The sequence below is a fragment of the Ochotona princeps genome, chromosome 24 (assembly GCF_030435755.1).
Source record: "Ochotona princeps isolate mOchPri1 chromosome 24, mOchPri1.hap1, whole genome shotgun sequence".
NCBI lineage: Eukaryota > Metazoa > Chordata > Mammalia > Lagomorpha > Ochotonidae > Ochotona > Ochotona princeps.
Window position 1 is genome coordinate 14,962,920 of NC_080855.1, and position 24,525 is coordinate 14,987,444.

Sequence of the window (24,525 nt, forward strand, 5' to 3'; positions counted from 1 at the left end):
GGTGAGAGGTTGTCCATTCACTGGCCTACTCCTCAAATGGCCTCAATGGCCAGGCCGAGTCAGGTGGCTTCCATCTGGTCTCCCAAGTGGATGAAAGTGGTTCACGTACTTGGGCGGTCTTCCCTGCTTTCTCAGGCACATTACTGGGAAACTGGATCAGAAGTGAAGCAGAGAGAACTTGAAAGAGCAGACGTATGTAATACCTCAGTTGCAGGTGGTGGCTTAACCTTATGCATCAATGCTGGCCCTTGTATTTCCTTTTAGAAGTTTTACTTGAGAATGAGGGAAGGGGAGAGGGGGGAGACAGAAAGAGAGAGATAGAGAGAGAGAATAAGACATGCTTAGGGCAAGACAGCTCTTCAGAAGGTTTCAATAACCTCAGTGGGGACGAGAAACTCAGTAAGTGTCCTATGTATCTAGCAGCAACTCAACTGTTTGAACTCGGGATCTCCAATATGGGATGTGGATGTCTTAGCTGCTAGGCCAAACACCCACTCCCTGAGGTCTTTGTTTCTTTGGTATAGATTTTGAGTTGTGGGGTCAAAGGAACAACTTCTGATTTTCTAAACACTCTGGCAGCAGTACATTTGTTTTGTTTTGCCTTTTTTGTAATAAATTTTGTAAAAAAATTATTATTTTTGATGATATCTGTGTGGTTGTGAAGGATGCATGGCCATGTGGACCGGCATGTGTAAGAGCCAAAACGTGGCCCTCACACGCCAGCAGGAACTGCAGCCTAGCTGGAGCAACACCCAATAACCCTTTCAAGGCCAGCCCCCAGCCCTGGTTCTCGTGCATGATGATATGTGCAGCAGACTGGTCCAGTCTGTCCTGCATGCCATCAGCTCTCGTACATGCTAACGGTTGTTGCAGCCTTGCTCAGCCTGACTGACCCTATTATCCAGCCCAAACTTATGCCGGCAGGTGCTACTGCCTGTCCAGCCAGGCCTGCCACCAGCTCTGGCCTGGTTCTCTTAAAAAGAAAAGAAGTGGCTGTCACTCTAATTTGTGTTTCCTTGATTGCTAGAAAATTTCAGTACTGTTAAAAACATGCAGCATATGGTTGTTGACTATTGGCTTTGCTCTTTTTAGCAACACTGCTGCCTATTACTTGCCTATTTTCTTTTTGGGATGTTTGTTCCCAAGTTGCTTTGTAAAAGCCCTTTGTTTGTAATAGTGAATAGCTTCTCCTCTGTGCTTTGCACTGTGAATATTGTTTTCAAGTCTGTTTGCCCACTGTCTTTGTGAGCGTGGATAATGGCATTTATACTAACACCACGCTGACATTTTTGTGTGTGGTCAGTTGTCTTTTTACCCAACCGTGTACTTGTCTGCATACCCGTTTCTGGGTTATGAGTGTCAAGATCTCCCACAATGTTAGCTTTTGCATATGGGCTTATGGTTTTCTTGTAAGATTTTTATTGTTAACCAGTGAAGCCTTTGCTCCATCTGGAATTTGTTCATGTGGTCTGTATGGAGAGACAAAGATCCAATGTGAGTTTCTTCTAGAGAGTTGCCATGTTTCTCACAGATCTTTTTTGGCTCTTCATCTCTGGGATGTTTTTTAGTTTTATCTCACTTACTTAGTACGGAGAAGGGGTGGTCTGGATGCAAGCATGTTCAGCTCATTGAGAGCTGTGGATGAGTTGCTTCTTGGTGCTGACATTGCAAGGAGTGTGGGAGGCTTGCACCTGCTAGCACTAGTGCAGAGAGAGGCCTGAGGCCCAGCCCTGCGCCCATCCAGATGTTACTAGCTGTGCCCATCCAGATGTTACTAGATGACTTGGTAATAGAGAGGCCTTCAAATGCTCAGTAAGTTGCTATTTTCTTTTTAATGACCCTGAACCTGTTTGAGCTGTTACTGCTGCCTCTTCAGGATGTGCATTAGCAGGAAGCTGGCAGGAGAAGCTGCAGCTGGAATTGCACTCAGATGTGGTCAGCCTAACTGCCAAGCCAAATGTGTGCCCCTGTTTTGATTGTTTATAGGATGAATTTCTTGAATTGGGATTGTTTGCTCAAAAACAAGGTGGGTCGTGTGCAGCAGGAGGTGCCCATTGGAAGACCATCCTTGGTCTGAAAGTAGGGCTGGTAGAATATCATCTCCGCCAATGAGATGTCACTACATAACTTCAACAACAGGAAGAAACATTGAAATTAATGTCACTGTATTTCAAATAAAGAAAAATGACTGAATATTTTAAAAAGATTGTGCTTCCTGGTCTCTTTGCAGGCAGATTTAATAATCCACATATTTCCAGGAGCAGTACTCATTTATCCCCATTTCCCCATAGTCTTGCTTGCATTGTGATTGGATTTACTTTTTTTTTTAAAGATTTATTTTATTTTTTATTACAAACTCAGATATACAGAGAGGAGGAGAGACAGAGAGGAAGATCTTCCATCCAATGATTCACTCCCCAAGTGAGCTCAATGGCCGGTTCTGTGACGATCTGAAGCCAGGAACCAGGAACCTCCTCCGGATTTCCCACACTGGTACAGGGTCCCAAATCTTGGGCCGTCCTCAATTGCTTTCCCAGGCCACAAGCAGGGAGCTGGATGGGAAGTGGAGCTGCCAGGATTAGAACTGGTGCCCATATAGGATTCTGGGGCGTGTTCAAGGCAAGGACTTTAGCTGCTGGGCCACGCCGCTGGACCCAATTGGCTTCACTTTTTAAGATTTTTTTACTGTTTTGATATTTGAAAGACAGAGAGAGAGGGAGTGACAGGCAGACCATCTTTAAATCTTAAGTTTTAAGTTGGCAGTTTAGTGTTGCTATTCTTTTTTGATACTAGTGAGGCCAACTATTTCGTGGGCCAACTATATTTCTTTTGTGGTTGGCTTGCCTTCTTTGTTGTTCATTGTTGAGTTGCTAGTCTTTTGCTTCTCCATTTATAGAAACTCTTTATGTGGTATAAATATTAATATTGCTTCTGTTTCTTTTAGATGTGCTATAAATATTTCATTCAGTTTGTTACTTAATGGCTCACTATCATTGCAGTCTCTTCTGCCATATAGACATTTTCAAATTGGCTGCAGTTCTGTCACTCTTTAAAGTTTGCTTGAGCGTATTGTGTCCTCGTGACAGTCAGTATCTCTCTCTCTCTCTTTTTTAAATATTTAACATTTTTCTTTGACATTCATTTGTCTGGAATTTAGTTCTGCTTGTGGGTTGAGATGAGATTTTATCCTTATTTTCTTTGGCCCTGTATCCCCTTGCATCAACACTTTCTAAGTAGCTCAGTCTTGTCAACGTGAATTGCAGTGCTACCATTATTTTACTTTGAAATTTTTATTTATTATTATTTGGTAGAGAGAGAGAGAGAGAGAGAGAGAGCGAGCGAGCGAGCTGTACTTTCCAAGCACATGCCTGGGATTCAGGAACTCGATCCAGGCCTCCCAGGTGGGTGGCTGGAACACAACCTTGAGCTATTACCTCCGTTTAATGGGGTGGCATCTGGAGCAGAACCTGGACCGGAACCCAGGAGCTCTGCTACTGGCTGCTGGCATGCCCAGCACCACCTTAACTGTGTGTTATTTTGCAGGGAGTTTTCCCTTGTGCAATGGAGTTTTGTGTGGGGCTCTCTATACTTTTTCACCACTTCGGTGTGTTTATCTCTGTCTTCAGAATTGGAATTGAATTCAATGTATGCATTAATTTGTGAATAATTGACATTTTTATTGTAGTCATTCTTTCTATACAGAAAAGCAATATTTCCATTTCTTTTTCTTTTAATAGTATACTAATAAGGTTTAATATTAATAAATATTAATATTGACAGTACGTGTTATTAATTCAATGCCAGTCCTATTTCTATTTTTCTTTTAATTGACACACAATTATATGTATTTATGGGGAACCATATGATGTTTCAACGTATGCAAATTGGGTCATGTTCAAATCAGGGTATAGTTCTTTTGATCTTCATACTTTTAAGTGCAATTTTATGGTTTACATGTCTTTTCTATTAGAAGTGATTGGGATGAGCGTTTGGTCTCGTGGTCAAGTTCCTGCCACAGAGCCTGGATTTGAGTAGGGGTCAGATGCTGATTCCAGTTTACTTTTTTTTTTTTTTTAAGATTTATTTTATTCTTTTTTTTTTTTTCTTGGAAAGTCAGATTTACAGAGAAGGAGAGATAAAGAGAAAGCTCTTCCATCCCCTGGTTCACTCCCCAAGTGGTCACAACTGCTGGAGCTGAGCTGATCCTAAGCCAGGAGCCAGGACCTTCTTCTGGGTCTCCCACATGGGTGCAGGGTCGCAAGGTTTTGAGCTGTCCTCGACTGCTTTTCCAGGCCACAAGTAGGGAGCTGGATGGAAAGTGGGGCTGCCAGGATTAGAACCGGCGTCCGTATGGGATCCCAGTGCATTCCAGGCAAGGACTCTAGCCACTAGGCTACTGCGCCGAGCCTGTAAATATCTTAAAGTATGAATATCCTTCGAGTATACGCTATGCTTTTCTTTGTTTAACCACTAAACATTCAGTATTTAGGTGGTGTCTAACTTTCCAATACTGTTAAGAATATTGTTTTGAGAACTCCTATTCTTAAATCTTGATTCAATTTATAGATTGTCATTTTTGGATTGATCTGCCATGAAGTTCATGAGCAAATCTTAATTTGTAAAGTGTAAATGTACAGCATGGCCCATTTCCTGAAATGGTTGCCACATAATGGCCTTGCTTAGGCAATGCTGGCTGGTTATTATCCTGTCTAAATTCTGGGATACAGCTCCTGGCTAGCTGGCCAGTTTTTCTGGACATAATTGATTCCAATTCTAAGTAAAAGTGGAGATTTATAACTAAGGGTAATCTAGTTTGTTTTTATGATCATGCTTGGTTTTCTCAAAAATGTACCGATGAATCTGTAACACAGTGAAGGGATCAATTTGAAATATGCCCAGCAGTAATGGCTGAGTGCCTGTGAGTCACCTGGGAGGACTAGATGGAGTACTTGTTCCTTGCATTAGCCCAACCTGTTACGACCTAGCTGTTGGGGACATTTATTAAGCAAAGAAGTGGATGGGAGTTCTCTGTCTTTCTCTTTCTCTCTGTCTCTCAAATAAATACTTCGCTTAAATAAGAAATATATTGGGACGAGCGCTGTGGTGTAGTACACTAAGCCTCTGCCTGAGGTACTGGCATCCCATATTATGTGCTGGTTTGAGTTCTGACTGCTCTACTTCCGATCCAGCTCTCTGCTGATGTGCCTGGGAAAGCAGCAGAAGATGGCCCAAGTGTTTGGACCTCTGCACCCACATGGAGACCTGGAAGAAGCTCTGGGCTCAGAGCTTTGGGTTGGCCCAGCTCCAGCCTTTGCAGCAATTTGGGAATGAACCAGTGAATGAGAGATCTCTCTCTGTGTTACTTCTCTCTCTCTAAAGCTGCCTTTCAAATTAAAAAAAGAAAATATATATGTACATATATGTATACATACGTACAAGTTTACTTGATGCAATTCATAAACAATCAGCATTTGTTGCTAATCTTGTCTTTTTTTTCTTACAAAAATGTGCTGGATTCTTTGGAATTTGTGAGTGAATGTTGCAGGTTCAGTAGTCTTGAACTATAGGACATAGTTCGTGAAAACAAGTGCTGGCAGAGCCTTAGCAGTAATCAAGGTGAGCCCATACAGCGTCCAGGTTTCCATTCAGTAGGAGGAAGCAATTTCATTTTCAGTTATTAATTGCTTTACTCCTTCATGAGACTTTACTGAGCACCATGAGAGAAGTGTTTTTCTTGAAACAGCTTTATTGGCGTCTAAGTTGCATAGCATAAAAGCTTGGCCTCCTTCTAGGTCTAAAATTCCGTAACTTTTTTTCCTCCCTTTGTAGATAACTGTGTTGTGCAGGCATCACCACAGTTCATTTGTTGAACAGTGCCATTAGTTGTCTCCCAGGTTTTCTTGTGGCAGTTTACAGTTAATCCCTGATACCAACTTTACCCCAACATAGTCATAAGTTCCTTTGTGTTCTTGTTTGTGGACCCTCTCCAGATATTTCTTAGGCTCATTCTGGTATATGGCTTCTTTCCTTTTATAATATCGTCACGATTCTACCGTGTTGAAGCATATGAATACTTTATTCCTCTCTGTTGTTGATTAGAGGATATCCCATTTTTTGGATGTATGCTTTGCTTATTCATTCAATCAGTAAAGAGCTATATGCATAAAAGCTTGGAGTGATTTTGTTGCCTGGTGCTTTAAAAATACTGAGGCATCCACTATTGTTGGAAGCCCTCACATAATTAAGAACATGCCTGGGCCCGGTGTCATGGCTTAGCGGCTAAAGTCCTCGCCTTGAAAGCCCCGGGATCCCATATGGACACCAGTTCTAATCCAAGGAGCTCCACTTCCCATCCTGCTCCCTGCTTGTGGCCTGGGAAAGCAGTTGAAGACAGCCCAAAGCCTTGGGACTCTGCATCCGTGTGGGAGACCTGAAAGAGGTTCCTGGTTCCTGGCTGCAGATCGGCTTAGCACCAGCCGTTGAGCTCACTTGGGGAGTGAATCATTGGATGGAAGATCTTTCTCACTGTCTCTCCTCCTCTCTGTACATCTGAATTTGTACTAAAAAATAAAATAAATCTTAAAAAAAAAAAAAGAACATGCCCTGAATTCATTACCATGGAATGAAAGTCTGGTGTGATCCAGTGCCCTAGAAGCAGCCAGCCCATGGCAGTGGGCAGAGAGCATTCTGGGAAACCAGAGGGGTGTGCTGAGAGCTGCACTGAAGCAGGTACCCCCATCATTTTGGAGGAATTACCATGCACCTGAGCAGAGACAGGAAGTGATGGAAAATCTTCGGGTGCCCTGGTTGTAAATCAGGGCCCTCCTTAACGTGCCCAGCACAAGCTGAAGGATGGATGAGTGTGTCCTGTTTGATTTACAGACCAAGATTCAAATGACACATTATGCAAGCTCTCCTGAGGTGTGTCTGTCACTAGAATGTGTATCAGATCTGTCATCTGAGTCCCTCATGGGAGGGCCCATTTGGTCCCTTTTTCCATTAAAGCCAGGCATCATGTCCAACACAGGGACAGCTCGCAATTAGGAGAAGGTAGAGCATTTACAGAGAGTGGCAGGTGCTGCAGCAGAAGGATCAGAAGTCAGAAGCACTCCGGAAAGCTTCCTGGAGGAGGGCACTCTGAGGTAAGTCTTGAATAACCAGTAGATACAAGTTTGGGTCAGATTGAGAGAAGGAAGGGAGGCACAGGGCAGGTGTTAGGACAATGGCTTCCTGCGAGGCAGGTGTCTTTTCTTTTTTTAGTGTCAGGCTAGTTGTGGCCATATTCATCTGGGAAGTAGTACTGCTGATGCAATCCAAACTTTGGGGATTGGGTTTGTGCTGTTTGCCTACATTCCATTCCCCTTAGGGGCCAGGTTTTAATCTCCAGCTGGCAGGGCTGTTACCGAGGAGTGTTTTGGAGTCAAGCAATCTGATGGCCTTATAGAGTTCACTGTATTTGCAGTTGATTTGCTTAAAGGTAGAGGCTTTGGTTAATTATGAAGAACTGTAAGCACAACCTGACTTCTCTCCACACCCCAGCTCTGCCCCTCTGCCTGTTGAGACAGGTCCCCATTCTGGGTCTATTTTGCTAGGTGCCTGTGTTTTAGCTACTTTGGAGTATAGATGGTTTTGCAGAATTTTTTCAGGAAGCTGTCAAATTTATGGCTGGGGGATACTTGCAGATCTCAATCGACTTGCATCTACTATTTAAGAGTGATGTCTGCCCAGAATGAGCAGGCCCTGAGACCTATGGTCCAAGGTTAATCACCCACTTGTCTGCCAGCTGGAAGAGAACTTGTGTGTGCTCTGTATCAGAGACCGAGCTTGGTGCTGGAGCAGAGAGGGGACAAGCCAAGAGCATAGCTGAGGCAATGTTAGGTTGGGGGCATTGGGTAGGCATCCTCCTGTGGAGGGTCAGCTTTGATCCCTTGGCATCACTGAAACATCCTTACAGCAACTGAAGCGAGCAGTATGGCTCAGCAGAATGAATCAGGCTGTTGCCAAAGTCAGAGCAAGCTTTTGTTTTGTTTTGTTTGTTTCTTGATTGGTTTTAAAAGGCAGAGTTACAGAGAGGAAAAGAGGGAGGCAAGCACAGGGGGTGAGGAGGAGAGCGGGAAAGGGGTGGAGTGGGGAAAGTGAGACAGATTGTTCCATCTGCTGGTTCACTGCCCAATGGCTGTAAGGTCTGGAGCCAGGCCAGATTGAAGATTGGAACATGGAACTGCATCCAGGTCTCCTACACAGGCATAGGCACTGGAGTACTTGAGCCATCCTCCATGGTCTTCCTAGAGCATTAGCAGAGAGCTGGATGGTAAGTGGAGCAGCCAGTGTTGTTGGTGAGGGCTTAACCCATTGCGCCACAATGCTGGCCCTTGGAGCAGATTTTATGAACTCTATCCAACAACTTCATCAGACAGTGTTTATAGGAAAGCAGAAGGTAGATGGAAAAAACAAGGTAATTGGCAACACCTCGTCAGTGAGCCGGTGAATTGTTTATAGCTTACCTAGTTGACTCTTCATGGTCAGATCAGTTCATTGGCTACAGGGCCTCCGGCAACCAGCCCAAACTGCATGACTGTGATTAAACTCTACGGTGGTTTGACCAGTAGGGTCAATTGCAGGTGCCCTGTGCGTATCCAGGGCCTGTTATGTGTTTAGCAGTAGCGGCAGCAGCTTGGAACTTGGGGATGGGTTAGTGACATTTGTTACAGGCCGAGGCCTGGTGCTGTGGGTTTGTGGTTTGGGGGTTGCCGTCGTTGAGGCTGAGTGGCTTTAGTGAAGAGTGGGCGTAGGAATGAGAGGACTTTTATCTTAGAATCAAAGTTGTTTGTTTCTGTGATATGGGGCATGCTAGAAACTGTGTTGGCTCAACATGGGGGTAGGTGAGGATGCAGTGCAGGCCTTGTTGCTTATTCCCACCGTTATCTAGGATATTTTAAAATTTGTTTTTATGTATTTATTTAAGAGGGAGGGAGAGAGAGAGAGAGATGTTATCTGCTCATTCACTTCCCAGCTGCCCACAATAACAGCTGCTGGGCTGAGCCTGGATGAAGCTGGGAGTTGAGAATTCAGTCTCCCCTCTGGCTGTCAAGGACGCAGTCGCTTGAACCACCATAGAAGTCTCCAGGGTCTGTATTGGCAGGAACCTGTTGCTGCAGCTGGGAGTGGGATGCAAGCATTCCAACATTGGACACAGGTGTCCTTAGCTTCCAGGCTCAAGGCGTATCCTGATAGGGCTGCTTGTGATGCTGTCTTGGGGTCTCTTAGATTTCTTTAAACCTGTTTCTTCCAACTTTGGAATGTAGATATAATGCCTGTCGTGTGCATGTCATAATATTGATGGTAGGAGCTAGCAAAAAGATAGGTGTGGAAATATTTTTCCACCCACAGAGTGATAAACACCTGGAGTATTATTACTACAGGAGTGGGAGTGGGTGGGGCAGGAAGTGCCTGCATTTAGGCAAGGCTGAGCTGGTTGGTAGTGGCCCCAGGGCCTTTGCACTGGGCCCTTCTGCCCAGTTTACTGCCTCTTGTCATACTCAGGTCATAACCCAAAGGTTACCAACATTCAGGCCACTCGATCTGAGGCTGACCCTGCCTTCTCTTGTTTTATTTTCTTTATGGTTTGGAACGGGCTGGTTATCATACTCGTATATCGCCCACAGCTAGAATCGTCCAACCTCAGTGATGTGAGGGACTTGGCCTGCCTCAGCCCCACCTTTGTATCCTGAGAGCCTAGACTAGTGCCTGGCACTGGGAGCTCCCGAGGCTTTCCGTTAAGGTCTGCTGCCTGGGTGAATGGAAGGGGCTCTGAGGGCCGCACAGGCAGTCGGGCAGAGCCCCGGAAGCACTGTGCGGGATCATGAAGAACTGAATGTGGTTCCTGGGACTGCATCTCTGAGCAAATGGGTCCCCCAATCTCTCATTTCTATGGTTATTGAGAAATAACTTCAATTAAGAACACAGTAATTGTAACTTAATTGAAAATCCCATCAATCGTGGATCTGTGTTGACAGTGTTATCTCTTGTAACAAAACAAAGGAGGAGCATCCCAATTCATCCTTTTTCTGTAGTGTATGTAACAAGCCATGAAATTACAGTGTTGCCAGCCTTGGGAATTGAATTTCTGAAAAGATAATCTTGTTCCTCCAACCGCAAGTGATGTGAATTAGAGTTGAAAGTTGTGATTTGGATACAATTAATGCCCTGACCTCACCACACATCAAGCTCCCCACCACTGGGTACCACGTCCTCTGGCCTGTTGCTTTAACATTTTTCTTCACTGTCACAGTCTATCGAACCCCGCCATGTGCTGCTGATATGAACCTGAGCAGGTGGAGGTGTATGAGTGACCGGGGTCACAGGCCGCCCCTCCCCCGCCGGGCAGCACAGGTGTCTCCTGTCTGACCACTGAGGTTTGCACCTGGCAACTCCCTGACTTCCTTGGAGGTGCTGGGGCTGGTTTGGTTGGCTACTCCCTCCACAGGGCAGATTGCTAAGTCACGGCTTCTCGTGCAGGGTGACCTGTCTGTGTGCCCAGTTTGAAGCTGTCCTGCAACATGGCTTGAAGAGGAGTCGAGGATTGGCACTCACAGCCGCGGCCATCAAACAAGCAGCGGGCTTCGCCAGCAAAACCGAAACAGGTACCCCTGCGCCTGCTTTCACCGCGCTAGCTGTTTGTGCTTTTAAGTAGGAGGGGAGGCAATTGTGCGGCACTGCGCTCTCGCGCGCGCGCTCTCTCTCTCTCTCTCTGTGCACAGAAGCCCATGTCTTGTTTGTAGTGAGAAACACTAGCTTTGTCTAGCATCTTGATTTGCGTGAAGTCTTCTTTTGCGCGGCGTTCTCGGAGCCACAGTGTCACAGTCTCCTCTGGGCTTGGGACCTGCAAGCCCAGGTGCTCATGTCATCAGTGTGCTGCAGCAATTGCTGGGAAATGGATAGGCTGATTTTTATGCATGAGATAGTGTGGGATTTGATAACTGCATGTCTCCTGTCCACATTCACAACGTAACAGCATTTCCCTAGGGGAACCGTCCAGGCTGGGGGCGGCGTGTTCAGTAGTACCATGAAGAGTTGGTGTAGGGCTGGCGCTGGGGGTGTGAGTTACCTTGTGCGAGAGACCGACAGCCCCTGAGCAGCAGGCGCTCCCATGATCTCCATTCTACAGGCCAGGAAATGTTTTCCAACATGTCAGTCTCCGTCTGAAGCCTAAAGCATGTGACTTTGTTAAAACCTGCCCTGGGCTTCCCCTCACCCTTCTTGGCCAGGTTCTTGGTCATCCTGAGTTTCCAAAGCTATCCTGTTGCTGTGACATCAGTGTGACTGCAGAGGAAAGTGGGCTGTCACCTGCTGGGCCTCCTCAAGGCCCAGCTGTGTGTGGAGGTGATGTCTCAGCCTTGTCCCTCTCCCTCCTTGCTCTGCCCTCAGCCCTTCCTGTCACAAATGTTTGGTTCTTGTTGTTCAGCTCCCCAGTGGCTCCTTTTCCGTAGTGGTACGATTCCTGGGTTGGGTCACATGAGACCTTTCTCCTGAGCTCCTGGCTTCTCTTCTTGAAAAGCCAGGGAGCAAGGGGACAGTTAAGAGAGAAGCTGGCAGCAGGGGCAGCTGGCTGTCAGCTCTGAGCATGTTCCCAGGCTTCTCTCTCTGGGAAGCTCCACCAAGCCTCTGCACAGGGTCACTTGGTGCTGGGGACTGGTAGGTGGCAGTCTAAAGGACCTAGCTTTGCCCAGAGACCCCGTTGACTGGCTGGGCTCTAATATTCTCCTTTTCGCCTGGGCCTGGGAATAGCAACCTCAGTGGAGTTGGCGTGGAGTAAGCCAGGTGGTTCTTGTTTTCTTCTGTCTTGGCACTGGCAGCTGCCAGGCAAAGCAGAAGTAACCCTTGCTTTGGAGTTAGGCTGCAAGGGCAAGTCTCACATGACCTTGGGAGCATTTCCTGTGGAACCTAAGTGTTTTCCACCTGCAAAATGAGGTGTGGGGAGGGCATTTCATCTCTGGGGGGTTGTCAGCAGCAGTCAGCCAAGTATCTTTTGGAGCAGGTGCAGTTCCTGAATCTTAGTGAAAGTTTAAACAGTTACCCTCAGTGCCCCAGAACCCTTTTGACTTTCATCCCCCTCCTCCGAATTGTCTTCTGGTAGGGCTCTTTCCTGTCGGCCTTGAGGACAGCTCTTCCCGTCCTGTCCAGACTGGAATGCCTGTCTTTCTGTCCCTTGGCTCTGACAGCCACACCTGTCTGGCTGAGCAGAAGCTCTGCGCTTGTGTGGGGAGATGGCCGATGAGCAGAGTCTGGCTGCTTTCTGCTGACCAGAAGGTGCTGAGCAGCCTCCAGCCAGTTAGAAGCACAAATAGATCAGACTACAGTTAGAAGCACAAATAGATCAGACTAGCTTAGCCGAGATTGGCACTAAGTGCTTCGTAGTCCTGGTTGTCAGCAGTGTTAATTAACCATTTGCTGACTGCTGAGTAGTTCCTGGCTGATTGAAACCTTTTCTTCTAGTCCTCAAGAGGGGGAGGGTGTGTTTGTTTGGCTCCTCCTCCCTGCTGTGTGAGGCAGGTGGCAGAGTGGAGAACACAGCTCAGTGACCAGGCACGCCTCTCTCAGCTTCTGTTTCTTTAGGTGTAAAAAAGGACTAAAACAAGGACCTGCCTGCCATAGCGGTGAGGGGTGCCAGGGAAGCCCAAGTTTGGTCCCGAGCCGCTGGCGCTAGTGTTGGAGATGTCTCTGCAGTTAGCTCCCGATGCTGGCCAGCTGTGTTTTTTCAAGATAATGAAACAAAACCTGGGACAAGTGAGTAAGTTGCTGGGGTTCCCACAACTGGTCCAGGCAGTGCTGAGGCATACATGTTCGTGGCTCCTCATAGCCTGCCCTCTTCTGGCATGGTCTGTGCACAGTACTGCTCCTCCCCAGGTCGCTGCAGCCTAGTCAGCTAAACTGAAAGTGACAGGGGAGACTAAACAGTAATCCACAGTGCCGTGGCATTAGCTCTGTTCCCAGAGGAAGAGTGTAAGCTTGGGAAGACAGGAGAGCTGAACTCCCAGGGAGTGACTGGACACTTGGAGATGGTTGGAATCACAGCATGGTTGGTAAGCTAGTGTCTGTCAGCTGGGCGGCTGTCAGCTTGCCTCCAGCCCTGGCTGAGAAAGGGAAGATGTGTTTGGAGAAGCTCCTGGCAAAGGCACCCTGGATTCCTGCTGTGTCATCTGAAATTCAACAATGAAAAGAAACAAACCAACCAGGAGATCAAAGGGAAAAAAAAATCAGCAGTTTCCAAGCCTAAACTTCTTTCAGTTTCTGGAATGCTGAGATGGCTATTAATCGTGTCCAGTTTTATAGCCAATTTTTGGGGAGAAGGTTTTGTTGCTCTTCTTGTTCGCCTGTGGCCAGAAGCTGCCCTGGTTTTGTGCTTGTGTTGGTTGTTCCATCCTTCCCTTGTATGCGCCCCTCGGGTGCTGTGTGTGCAGAGCCATAGGGGAGCGCTGCAGCTGGGGGACAGCTCACCTGTCTTTGGAGATGGCTTGCCATTGCTCGTGGCATTTCCCCCAGCTGAGGACTGCGCTGCTTCTCTGGCCCTCGCTGTTGGAGGGGTTGCCATGTTTCTGCTGCCGCCTTCCAGGGTGTAGTTCTCCGGGCTTTCCAGTTTGCACTTCATTCCCACGGCTACTGTAGCAAGTAACTGCAGATCGGATGACCGCAAGCAGCAGGAACATCTGCTTTCCCTCTTGTTCTTGGAGGCCAGCTGTTCCAAAGCAAGGCATTGCCAGGGCCAGTGCCCTCCCAAGACACAGAGATGGAATCAGCCCCCAGCTCCCAGTTGATGGGGTCTGGTTTTGGCATTTCTTGGCTGTGGCTGCACCACTCCAGCCCCAGCCTCCCCGATCACGTGACCTCCGTTCTGTCCCTCCATGGGCTTCCCCCAATTTGGGAGGACGTCAGTCATTGAATTTAGGGCCAGCCCTCATCCAGGATGACCTTGTTGTGACTGATCACATCTGCAGAGACCCTCTTTCCCATAAGGGCACAGTCTGAGTTTGCAACAGGCATGAGTTGCAGGGGAAAACTATGCAACTGAGGTCTTGCTCCTTGGCGGGTCCTGCACTCTGTTTCTCCCGTCAGGCGGTGCAGAAGTCCTCAAAGCTCCCAGAAGCTCTGAGATAGAGGAAGAGAGCCTCAAGGGCAGGCAGAGCTCCACAAGGAGGACTCCTGGGTGTGTGGAGTTCCTGTTCCTCAAGTCTGTGCCTTTGCAGAGCTCTCGATATTCATGTACTTTCCATACTTCTTTTTTTAATTTGTTTTTGAAGATTGATTGATTGATTTGGAAGTTACAGACTAGGAGGGAGAAACTGATTTTTCATCAACTGGTTCACGTCCCAAATGGCCACAACAGCCTAGGGCCTAGGGCTGGGCTGGGCAGGGCAGGGCAGGGCAGGGCTGGACTGGGCTGGGCTGGGCTGGGCTGAAGCCAGGAGCCAGGAATTCCATCTAGACATGGCAAGGACCTAACTATTTGGGCTGCCAAATGCTGCTTTCCTAGGTACATTAGCAGGCAGCTGGATCAGAAGTGAAGCAGCAGGGACTAAACTGTACTCATATAGGATGTTGCCATTGCAGATGGCAGCAAATCAGTGTGCCACAATGCTCGCTCCAACTTCCGACATTTCTGAACTGTCATTCTTAGCATACCAACTTCTGTCCACTCTTTGTGGTCGTAAAATCGTTGTCACAGTTCCAAACATTACTTCTCACACCACAACCACTTTCTCTAATGTCTCCTTTTCAGCCAGTAGCTGTCTTGGAAGACCTTCCTTCTCTTTGGTCACAGTTGGGTCTCATGTCTTTTCTAAATCACTGACAAGCTGATCGTTGTTACGGCTGGTTTAATGTCATGCAGGCTCACTCCCCAACCACTCTGGCCAATGAGGGGTTGTTCAGCTGCCCCTGAAGCTCTTGGTTGCCAACATCCTTGACTGCTTTCCCAGGCCACAAGCAGGGAGCTGGAAGGGAAATGAGGCTACCAGGACATGAACTGGTGCCCATATGGGATCCCTGCATATGCCAGGTGAGGACTGCTAGGCTACCGCACCGGGCCTAGTTTTCACTCCAGGGTCTTACTCCACAGAGGGATGAGAATTCACAACAGAGGTATCATATATATAGTGTAAGTGAGAACAGAGTTTATTTACAGTGAAAGAGAATATACATTCATGCATGAGTGTGGGCTGCCTCAACTGAAGAAAAACCTATCCTGAGCAGGACAGATGGTTACTGAAAGAGGGACCTGAACAATACCCCTAACCGTGGTCTGGGGCAAAACAAAAGAGCTCTCCTCCATTTTCAGCCTCTCTTATGAAGTAGGGGGTGTTGCCTTACATGTGTGAAGCCATCTGGGAGTTTCATGGCACCTTATGGGGGAGTTTTAATATCCATATGGTAATCATAATGTCTCCTCTTGGTCCCAGATGAGACACGAGTGCATCCTGGGAAGGTCCATGCATCCTGGGAAGGTCCATGTTTTGACAGATGGGTAAAGGGTTGCAAGGATGCCTGTTCGCTTAGACCTAACTAGCTGCCTGCCTGTTCACACTGTGTTGGTGCTATCAGCATGTTACTTTTGGAAAGGCTCTATGGGCAGTTTCTGCTTTTTAAAAGATGAACTGGCTACCACAGGCAGGTGACTTGCACTGACTTGTGGCCCAGGGAGCTGTTACAAAGAACCCCAACTAGAGACATTATGCTCAGTGAAATAAACCAATCCTAAAAGGACAAATGTCACATGTTGTCTCTGCTATAAGGCAAATTTCATGTAAGATACAAGATGAATAGATTTATAGATGAACACGTATATACATAGATTCATCTAGAGGAACTGTATAAGGGAGACAACTGTGCTGAGAAGTGAAGATACAGTCCAATAGTCAGTCATCTCTACTTCTGAATAAAAGATAGTTAACAATTTCATGGGAGCCCATCTCTTGGCAATAGGATGCTGGAATTTCTACCATTGTCTATACCTGCAATGCCATGATATGCTTAAATAGTATAATGATGGACTTATGACTGTTGGCAAAGGACTATACTGTTGTAATAATATAGGGGGAAACGGTGAAGAAGAGGGGGAAAGGGGAGGTTGAAAAGGGAAATTTCTGAGTCTGCGTGACTGTACCATAAAAAAGAAAAATTAAAAAAAGAGTCCCTCGGGCCTGGCGGCATGGCCTAGTGGCTAAAGTCCTTGCCTTGAACGCCCCGGGATCCCATATGGGTGCCGGTTCTAATCCCGGCAGCTCCACTTCCCATCCAGCTCCCTGCTTGTGGCCTGGGAAAGCAGTCGAGGACGGCCCAATGCATTGGGACTCTGCACCTGCGTGGGAGACCTGGAGGAGGTTCCTGGTTCCCGGCTTTGGATCGGCGCAGCACCGGCCGATGCACTCACTTGGGAAGTGAATCATCGGCTGGAAGATCTTCCTCTCTGTCTCTCCTCCTCTGTGTGTATCTGACTTTGTAATGGAAATAAATAAATCTTTTTTTTTTGTTTTGTTTTTTTAAAAAGAGTCCCTCTATTCTTTATCTTACCCCCTAAAACGTGTTTTATGATGGATGCAGCATAGGTCAAATAAGTGAAATAGTTTACCTCATTTTCTAGAACCTGTAAGCAGCAGAGCTGGGATTTCTGCGGAGGTCTGATTTGTGGTTCTGAAACTGTTATTTTGACTGTAGTGGCCTGTTATTTTTCCAGAAAGAGTGGTCTATGACATACTGTGATTCTCTGATTTTGAGTTTGAGTGAATTAGCAGCAAGTACTGAGTAAGCTATGACACCATAGGACGAAAGTCAGCAAACTATGGCCCGCCACCTGCTTTTGTAAATAAAGTGTTATGGGAACACTGCCATGCCTATTCATTATCACATTGTTGTGGCTGTTCTGAGAGCACTGGCCCTTCGAGTATCTGTTGTTTATCCCTTTACAGACAGGGTTCACAAGCTAAGCCGTAGAGAACGTAGGATGGGAGAGTCCACATCCCGCTGGGATGTGATGGGAGAATTCCCCACTCCCTGTCGTTAGTTGCCTGTGCTCCCATTAGATGCTAAGCTCTGCGAAGCCATGGCACCGAGTCTGTTGGGGGCTGACTTGTGATGCAGTGGGTATTTGTGGCCTGCGATGCCAGCTTTCCATATCAGAGTACCAGCTCAAGTCCTGGCTGCTCCATTTCCAATCGAGCTCCCTGCTCTTTTGCTTGGGAAAGCAGTGGACTGCTGCACACGCACTGGCTCTCTTCTGTTCTTGGTCCTTTTGGATTTGCTGGGTCACATGGTCGCTCTGAGCTTCATTTCTTGAGGAATCATCCACTCCTTCTATGGCATCTGTGCCATTTTGTTCCCGCCACTCACTAAGAAAGTATTTTTTTTCAAAGATTTATTTTATTTTTTATTGAAAAGGCAGATATACAGAGAAGGAGAAAAAGAGAGGAAAGATCTTCTGTCTACTGATCCACTCCCCAAGTGCAATGGCCAGAGCTGAGCCAATCTGAAGCCAGCAGCTGGGAGCTTTTTCCAGGTCTCCCACACTGGTGCAGGGTCCCAAGGCTTTGGGTCATCCTCTACAGCTTTTCCAGGATGCAAGCAGGGAGCTGGATGGGAAGTGGAGCAGCTGGGATACAAACTGGCACTCATTTGGGATCCCAGGAGTGCAAGGTGAGGATTTAGGCTATTGCGCAGGCCCCCAGTTAGAAAGCAATGTTTTAAAGATTTGTTTATTGTTATTGGAAAATCAGATATACAGAGAGGAGGAGAGACAGAAAGGAAGATCTTCCATCTGCTGATTCACTCCCTACGTGGCCGTAATGGCCAGAGCTGAGCTGATCTGAAGCCAGGAGCCAGGAGATTCTTCTGGGTCTTCCACAAGGGGGTTGGGGAGGGAGTGGGTGGGAGGTTCCAAGGTTTTGGGCCATCCTTGACTGCTTTTCCAGGCTACAAGCAGGGAGCTGGAAGGGAAATGAGGCTGCCAGGACATGAACTGGTGCCCATATGGGATCCCTGCATGTGCCAGGCTAGGGCTGCTAGGCTACCGCACCGGGCCCCATATAAAGTATTCTTGAAAAGATTATTAGTTTATTTGAAAGGCAGGGTGATAGAGAGAGATGTAGAAAGATAAATACATGTTTTCTGTCATCTGATTTACTCTCCAAATGCTCTCAAAAGCTCAGGCTGGATGAGGTGAAAGTTATACTCCCAGAACTCCATCTGCATCTCCCATGTGGGTGGCAGAGTTTCAGGCACTTGAGCCATCATTTGCTGCCTCCCAGGCACATTAGCAGCAAGCTGGGACTTTCATTATGGGATGGGTTAACCTACTATGTCACAAAGCCACTCCTGTTTTTTGTTAATAGTAGCCATCCTAATGAGTGCGAAATAGTGTTTCAATTGTGGTTTAGATCCATTTGCTCTTGAAATTACATATTTTCTTTAAAAAGCCACCTAGCAGACCCTGTCCCATGTAGCTGGACTCTACGCTGTCTTATAGTCGAGTCCTTTTCTCATCAGACCCAGGAATGGTACACTCAATTCCTCGCCTGCTCCTCTGAGGATCAAGGACTGGGTCCATCCTTCCTCATCCTCGCAGCTCCAGTATATCCCAGGTACACCCAGGGTATTGCAGAAGCTCTGACAGTACATAGTCCAGTGCATAACATGACTGCATTCATACTAGTGGCTTGAGGATGTCGAATGAAAATGTACCATCACTTTCCCGGGAAACCGAGTCCCTACCCCTTGCTGTCACACGCATCTTCACTGTCAGGTGGAAGTGGGTGCTATTAATTTACACCATCTTGGTGGGGATTTCTGAGAAGAGTTGATAGTGCTTAATTCAAACCAGAATTTCCGTTTTGCTCCATTGGGTCACGTTGGGTAGCAAATGCATTTCTGTAGAAAATTAATTCTGGAGGAAGTGGCATATGCCAGAAGACTCCTGGGCCTGTCATTTGGTGGTGAGGGGAAGTCCGCTCCCCTCAGCCCGGCTCCTGCAGTGCTTTCACTTCCCTCTTTGATGCTTCTGTTATGTTCATGAACTTACCAGTCAGCTGCGTCTGGTCAAAGCAGCCTCGGAAGGAGCTACTAAATACACGAAGAAATACTGTGTTCCATTATAATTAAAAAATAGCTAACATCAGGGGGTTTGCTACTATTGCAGTAGTTAATATGCCATTCAAGGGGACCTGTGTCAGGAATAGGTTGGTAAGCCTCCTCTGACAATGTCAGCATCCTGTATGGGTGTTAGTTCCCATCCAACTGCTTGTTAATACACCTGAGAAAGCAGCAGAAGATGGTCCATGTGTTTGGGTTGAAATTTCTGTTTCCTGACTTGGGCCAGAAGCTATTTATTTTTTTTTTTAAGATTTATTTATTTTTATTGGAAAGTCAAATATACAGAAAGGAGGAGAGATAGCGAGAAAGACCCTCCATCTGATGGTGATTCACTCCCCAGGTGAGCGCAATGGCCGGTGCTGGAACCAGGAACCACCTCTGGGTCTCCTACGTGGGTGCAGGGTCCCAAGGCTTTGGGCCATCCTTGATTGCTTTCCCAGGCCACAAGCAGGGAGCTGGGTGGGAAGTGAAGCTACCGGGACTAGAACTGGCGCCCATACGGGATCCCGGCGCGTTCAAGGCGAGGACTTTAGCTGGTAGGCCACGGCACCGGGCCCAGAAGCTATTTATTAAGGGACATGAGAATGTCCCAGCACAGTAAGATCTGGGGTAGATGGGGTGACGCCTGTTGGGTATATGTGACCTCTTAGCAAACTGTTCAATCCTGATGTCTTGTTAATGAACACCAGGACTTGGGTTCAGAGTTGCCAGCTGTAAGACCAGTACTGCCCATCTTATAAGCCTCGGGGCTCTTGGCCCCTCTGCTGTGAGCACAGGAGAGGGCACACCCCTAAATAGAAACCAGGTGAAAGTTCCACAAGTCCTGGCTGCTTTGATGCTTGACCAGTTCCTCACTTTTTAATAAAGCCATCGAGAGGAAGAGGTCCCATGACACGTTACAAACTAAATGAACCTCAGAAGTATGCTGAGAGAAGCCAGACATAAAAGGACGATTGCCACATGATTGTCCTCAGGGGCGGTGTCCACAGTAGTCACATCTGTAGAGAGAGAAGGAAGGAAAGCTGCCTGAGCCTGCGGTGGGGACACTGTGGCACGGGTGTGAATTTTTTGTTTGTGATGATGGCAAAGTCAGGAGATGGCTAGGAGTGATGGTTATACAACATTGTCAGTAACTCAATGTCACTGAGTTGTACACTTTTGAAAATGGCTAAAATGACAATTTTTAGTATGTTCTTAAAACGTAAACAATGTACCACACTTAAATACTCTATACAGTTTTACTATGACTACTCCTGTGCTGTAGTCGCAGGAGGTGGTCGTGTAGCCTGTGACAGCTGCTGCCCTGAGCAGGAACTCTGTTGAGCCATTCTGTCTTGCTGTGGGGTCGGGGCCTTATCCAGATGAGGATACAGCAGGGGAGCTGCGGGAGCAGCTGTGTGCCCCTAGTTGCAAGGTTCCCCCGGTTCCAGGGACATACCCTGGAGTGTTGGACACAATGCCTGGCTGATGGTGTTCCTTTCCTGCCTGAATCCCTTCCCCTGCAGTCTTTGGCTAACAGACTCCTGCTCTTGGGGCTGTGGTGTGTTCCTTCCCCAGGTACTGGGGTCTTGGTAGTTTTGTTCTCTACTTTTCTCTGCTCCCTTGTGGCCTCCTGGGATTACTTACCCTTGCCCACAAGAAGGGGAGAGGGAGCTGGGCTTGGCTCATGCCTTGCCTGTCTTCTTTAACTGTGCATGTGATGCCCAGGATAGTGACCGTACAGAGACAGGTCACCGGGGAGGTGAAGGTTAAGTCATGGGAGGTTCTGGCCCCTTTGAGCCCTCGAGTCAGATGCTTTGGTTCACTGTAGGCCAAGGCTGCAAGAATGAGATGTGTCCTTTGTTGTTTGCAGGGAGCCCAGCTCATTGTCCTTGGCCTTTCGACTTTGAATGGGATGGGAGCACTGACTCTTGTGATTGAGAAGTCTAGGGTTGAGCTGGATTCAGGGGCCCAGCGTTGCCTGGACCTGCCCTCTGCACAGCTTCTCTGTGGTTGGGATCTTTCCAGATGGCGTTCTCTCCATTTGATAGAGGGGACCACAGTCCCAGGTAGCTCCTGGTTTACCAGGTTACTAGAGTTACTTCTAGGCCAGCCTTGTTCTCTAAGGGATAGGATAGTGCCTAGTGCATGCTCTGCAGACCCCAAGTTCTGTATGACAGCCACTCAGCAGCCGTAGTGTGTGAACGGATGGGCATGGCTGGGTGCCAGTATGACTGCGTTCACAAGAACCAGAGGCAGTGGCAGGCTGAATTTGGCTCTCAGGTTGTTGTTGGCCACTCTGTTGTAGAAGGAAGTGGAGCTTCATTTTTCTGTGGTCTAAGTTCTCCTCTAGGTGGAGGACTTCACAGGCCAAGGTTGGGACAGATGTGAGGCCAGCAGGCATTCACTTAAGCCACAAAGTTTGAGGGGGTGCCAAAACCTCAGCCATCAAGATAAGGAGTACTTTGTACAGTGCTAAAAGACAAAACCAGAATTGCCAGTGTCCTGTGGTAGCCAGGTTAGCTGCCCAGCCCTGTGTGGGAAAAGGCCAGAATAGTGTGAGGGCAACTTCACAGGGAACTCAATGTATCCCATATCCCATAGGAGAGAGGAATGCTGGGAACCGGTGAAAGGAGGAGGTTGCTGTTTGCTTTCTTGGGACCTGAAATTTGGCTCAGAGTCATGATTATTTTAAAATTTTATTTATTGGGCCTGGCGGCGTGGCCTAGCAGCTAAAGTCCTTGCCTTGAGCGCACCAGGATCCTGTATGGGCGCCGGTTCTAATCCCGGCAGCTCCACTTCCCATCCAGCTCCCTGCTTGTGGCCTGGGAAAGCAGTTGAGGATGGCCCAAAGCCTTGGGACCCTGCACCCACCTGGGAGACACGGAGGAGGTTCCTGGTTCCTGGCATCGGATTGGCACAGCACCGGCCATTGTGGCTCACTTGGGGAGTGAATCACTGAATGGAAGATCTTCCTCTCTCCTCCTCTGTGTATATCTGACTTTGTAATAAAAAATAAATAAAAAAAATAAAGATTTTTAAAAAAAATTTATTGGAAAGGCACAGTTACAAAGACAAAGGCCAGAGGGAGAGCAGGTAAGAGATCAACTTTTTTTTCTTTTTTGAAAGATTCATTTATTTTTATTACAAAGTCAGATATTCAGAGAGGAGGAGAAACAGAGGAAGATCTTCCTTTCAATGGTTCACTCCCCAAGCGGCCGCAATGGCTGGAGCTGAGCCAGTCCGAAGCCAGGAGCCTCTTCTGCATCTCCCATGTGGGTGCAGGATCCCAAGTCTTTGGGCTGTCCTCAACTGCTTTCCCAGGCCACACGCAGGGAGCTGGATGGGAAGCGGGGCTGCCGAGATTAGAACCAGTGCCCATATGGGATCCTGGCGCGTTCAAGGCAAGGAGCTTAGCCACTACGCTATCACGCCAGGCCCGAGAGAATAACTTCTGATGAGCTCCCCAAATGGCAGCAGTAGCCTGGCCTGAGCCAGGCTGAAGCTGGTAGCCTGGAATTCCATCCTGATCCTCCCACATGGGAGAACTTAGGACACCCTTTGCTGCCTTCTGAGGCGCATTAGCAAGGAGCTAGATCAGAAGTGCAGCAGCTAGGTCTGGAATCAGCTTTCAGTTATGGGATGCCAGCGTCACACGTCAGCTTCGCCTGCTGTGCCGTACCGTAGTGCTGGCCCCTGGAGTCACGGTTTTAATAGCGTTCCACTAGGCTCTGGCTCTGTGCCAATTAAATGAATACTATGGCGCATGTTTGTAGACCACATTATTGGATGCATTGTGCATGTGTTTTTGTTTTTCCTGCATTCGTCCTTAGAGGCAATCACTATTATCCCAATTGCAGAGATAAGGAAAATAGAGGGTAGAGGAGACTTCCTGAGGCCACACAATGCCTGTTCTAGAATTTGAGCCAAAGTTTTTGTCTTCCTTGTGGCCCCCAAAAGTATGAATTCTGGGCAGTGCTGAAAGCTGAGGCCTGTAACGGTGCCACGAGCCAGGCCATTACTCATTCATTGTTGGCTAACGAGCACCCCAGGCAGCCGGGCCCAGTGCCCCTTTCTTGGCTCGCATTCTGGTTGGCATTCAGGTATTGAGAGGAGCAGAAGCCATGGCCCACTTTTGGAATTAACCCCGTGTTTCAACACGGATCAACATCTATTCCCACATTAAATTATGGACACTGTGTGTTAAATGGCAGGTGAGCTGTGCTCTAAATAGAGCACATTAATTCTGGCAGTGGAAGTGGAACCCCACTGGGATAATTCTTACCATCAGCATCTTTGCCCTGACAAGCCTTACAGGGTTCTGCTGCGGTAAGCGATTTGCAAAATTGAAGGGTGAAAACACACCGTCAGGTGTTGATGTGCACGCAAGGTCAGAGGGAGGGGGCTGTTGTTTTCAGGAGTGGCGGGATGCAAGAGAGACTGGCTTGATTGGAATCCTGCCGGCTACACAGGTGGCTGTCCGGGGTGTTTCACAACACTTAAAGCCAGCTGCCCTGTTTGCCAAGTAATCTGAGGATGGAGAGAAGGCTGTGTGCACAGTTGTGTGGCTTGTGGTTTGCACTCATCTCCTGAGTTTGGGAAGCAGAATGCGTTGACTCTGAGGGCTTCAGATGGACACCAACCCTAAGTGAGCTGCACCCTTCTCCAGTTCTTCTTGCCAAGTTTATCTAGTTTGAGTGCCAGGGTTGGCTGAACACCTCCCTCTGCCTGCTACCCCGCAACAGAAGAAGATGAGGAAGCCAGCCACACCATGGTTGTGTCCTAAAGGGGATGGTCAGTAAGGAGGTGACGGCTGGTTGTTAGGGGCTACACATTTCATTCAGTTTTAGGGTAACTTTTCCAGTTACCCTAAGAGCTCCAGGTGATGGTGGACTTCCGTGTTTATCTTGTGGGGGAGGAACTGAGGAGCTGGCTGTGAGATTCGCCCCAGGGTAGTTGAGTCCCATGATATCCCCTGTGCATGCTGTCCTGTTCCGGAAGCCCCTGGAGGTGGGTCTTGTTATCTCTGACTCAGTTGCTGTCTCCTGGAAAGAATGCAGTGAGGGCAGTGTCTGGAGATGCAGGTGTTGTGTCCTTCTGGAAAGGGCAGGTCAAAGACTGGGTCATTTTCTCAGAGGGACCTGTGGGTCTGTTTAGCTTCTAGGTTTTACAGTAGGAGCATCACCATTTCCTGCCCTTGGATGTTAAACCGTGCAGAATATGAACCTTTTAAAGAAGGCAGAGGGCTGGGCCTGGCGTGGCAGCCTAGTGACCAAAGTCCTCACCTTGCATCTGTCAGGATTCCATATGGACACCGGTTTGTTTCCCAGTTGCTCCACTTCCCATCTAGCTCCCGGCTTGTGACCTGGGAAAGCAGTTGAGGATGGCTCAAAGCCTTGGGACCCTGCA

General features: G+C 47.8%; 1 protein-coding gene across 2 annotated transcripts in view; it reads left to right on the forward strand.

Annotated features, from left to right (window-relative positions):
* SNX29 (sorting nexin 29) overlaps positions 1–24,525 on the forward strand; it is a 294,688-nt gene that overhangs the window by 18,669 nt on the left and 251,494 nt on the right. Inside the window, exon 4 of one of the 2 annotated variants that reach the window (XM_058680249.1) lies at positions 10,519–10,643. The exons of the other annotated variant lie outside the window; for it this stretch is intronic. Coding sequence (XP_058536232.1) covers positions 10,519–10,643 — 125 coding nt within the window. The remainder of the gene's footprint in view (positions 1–10,518; positions 10,644–24,525) is intronic. 2 annotated transcript variants of the gene reach the window in all.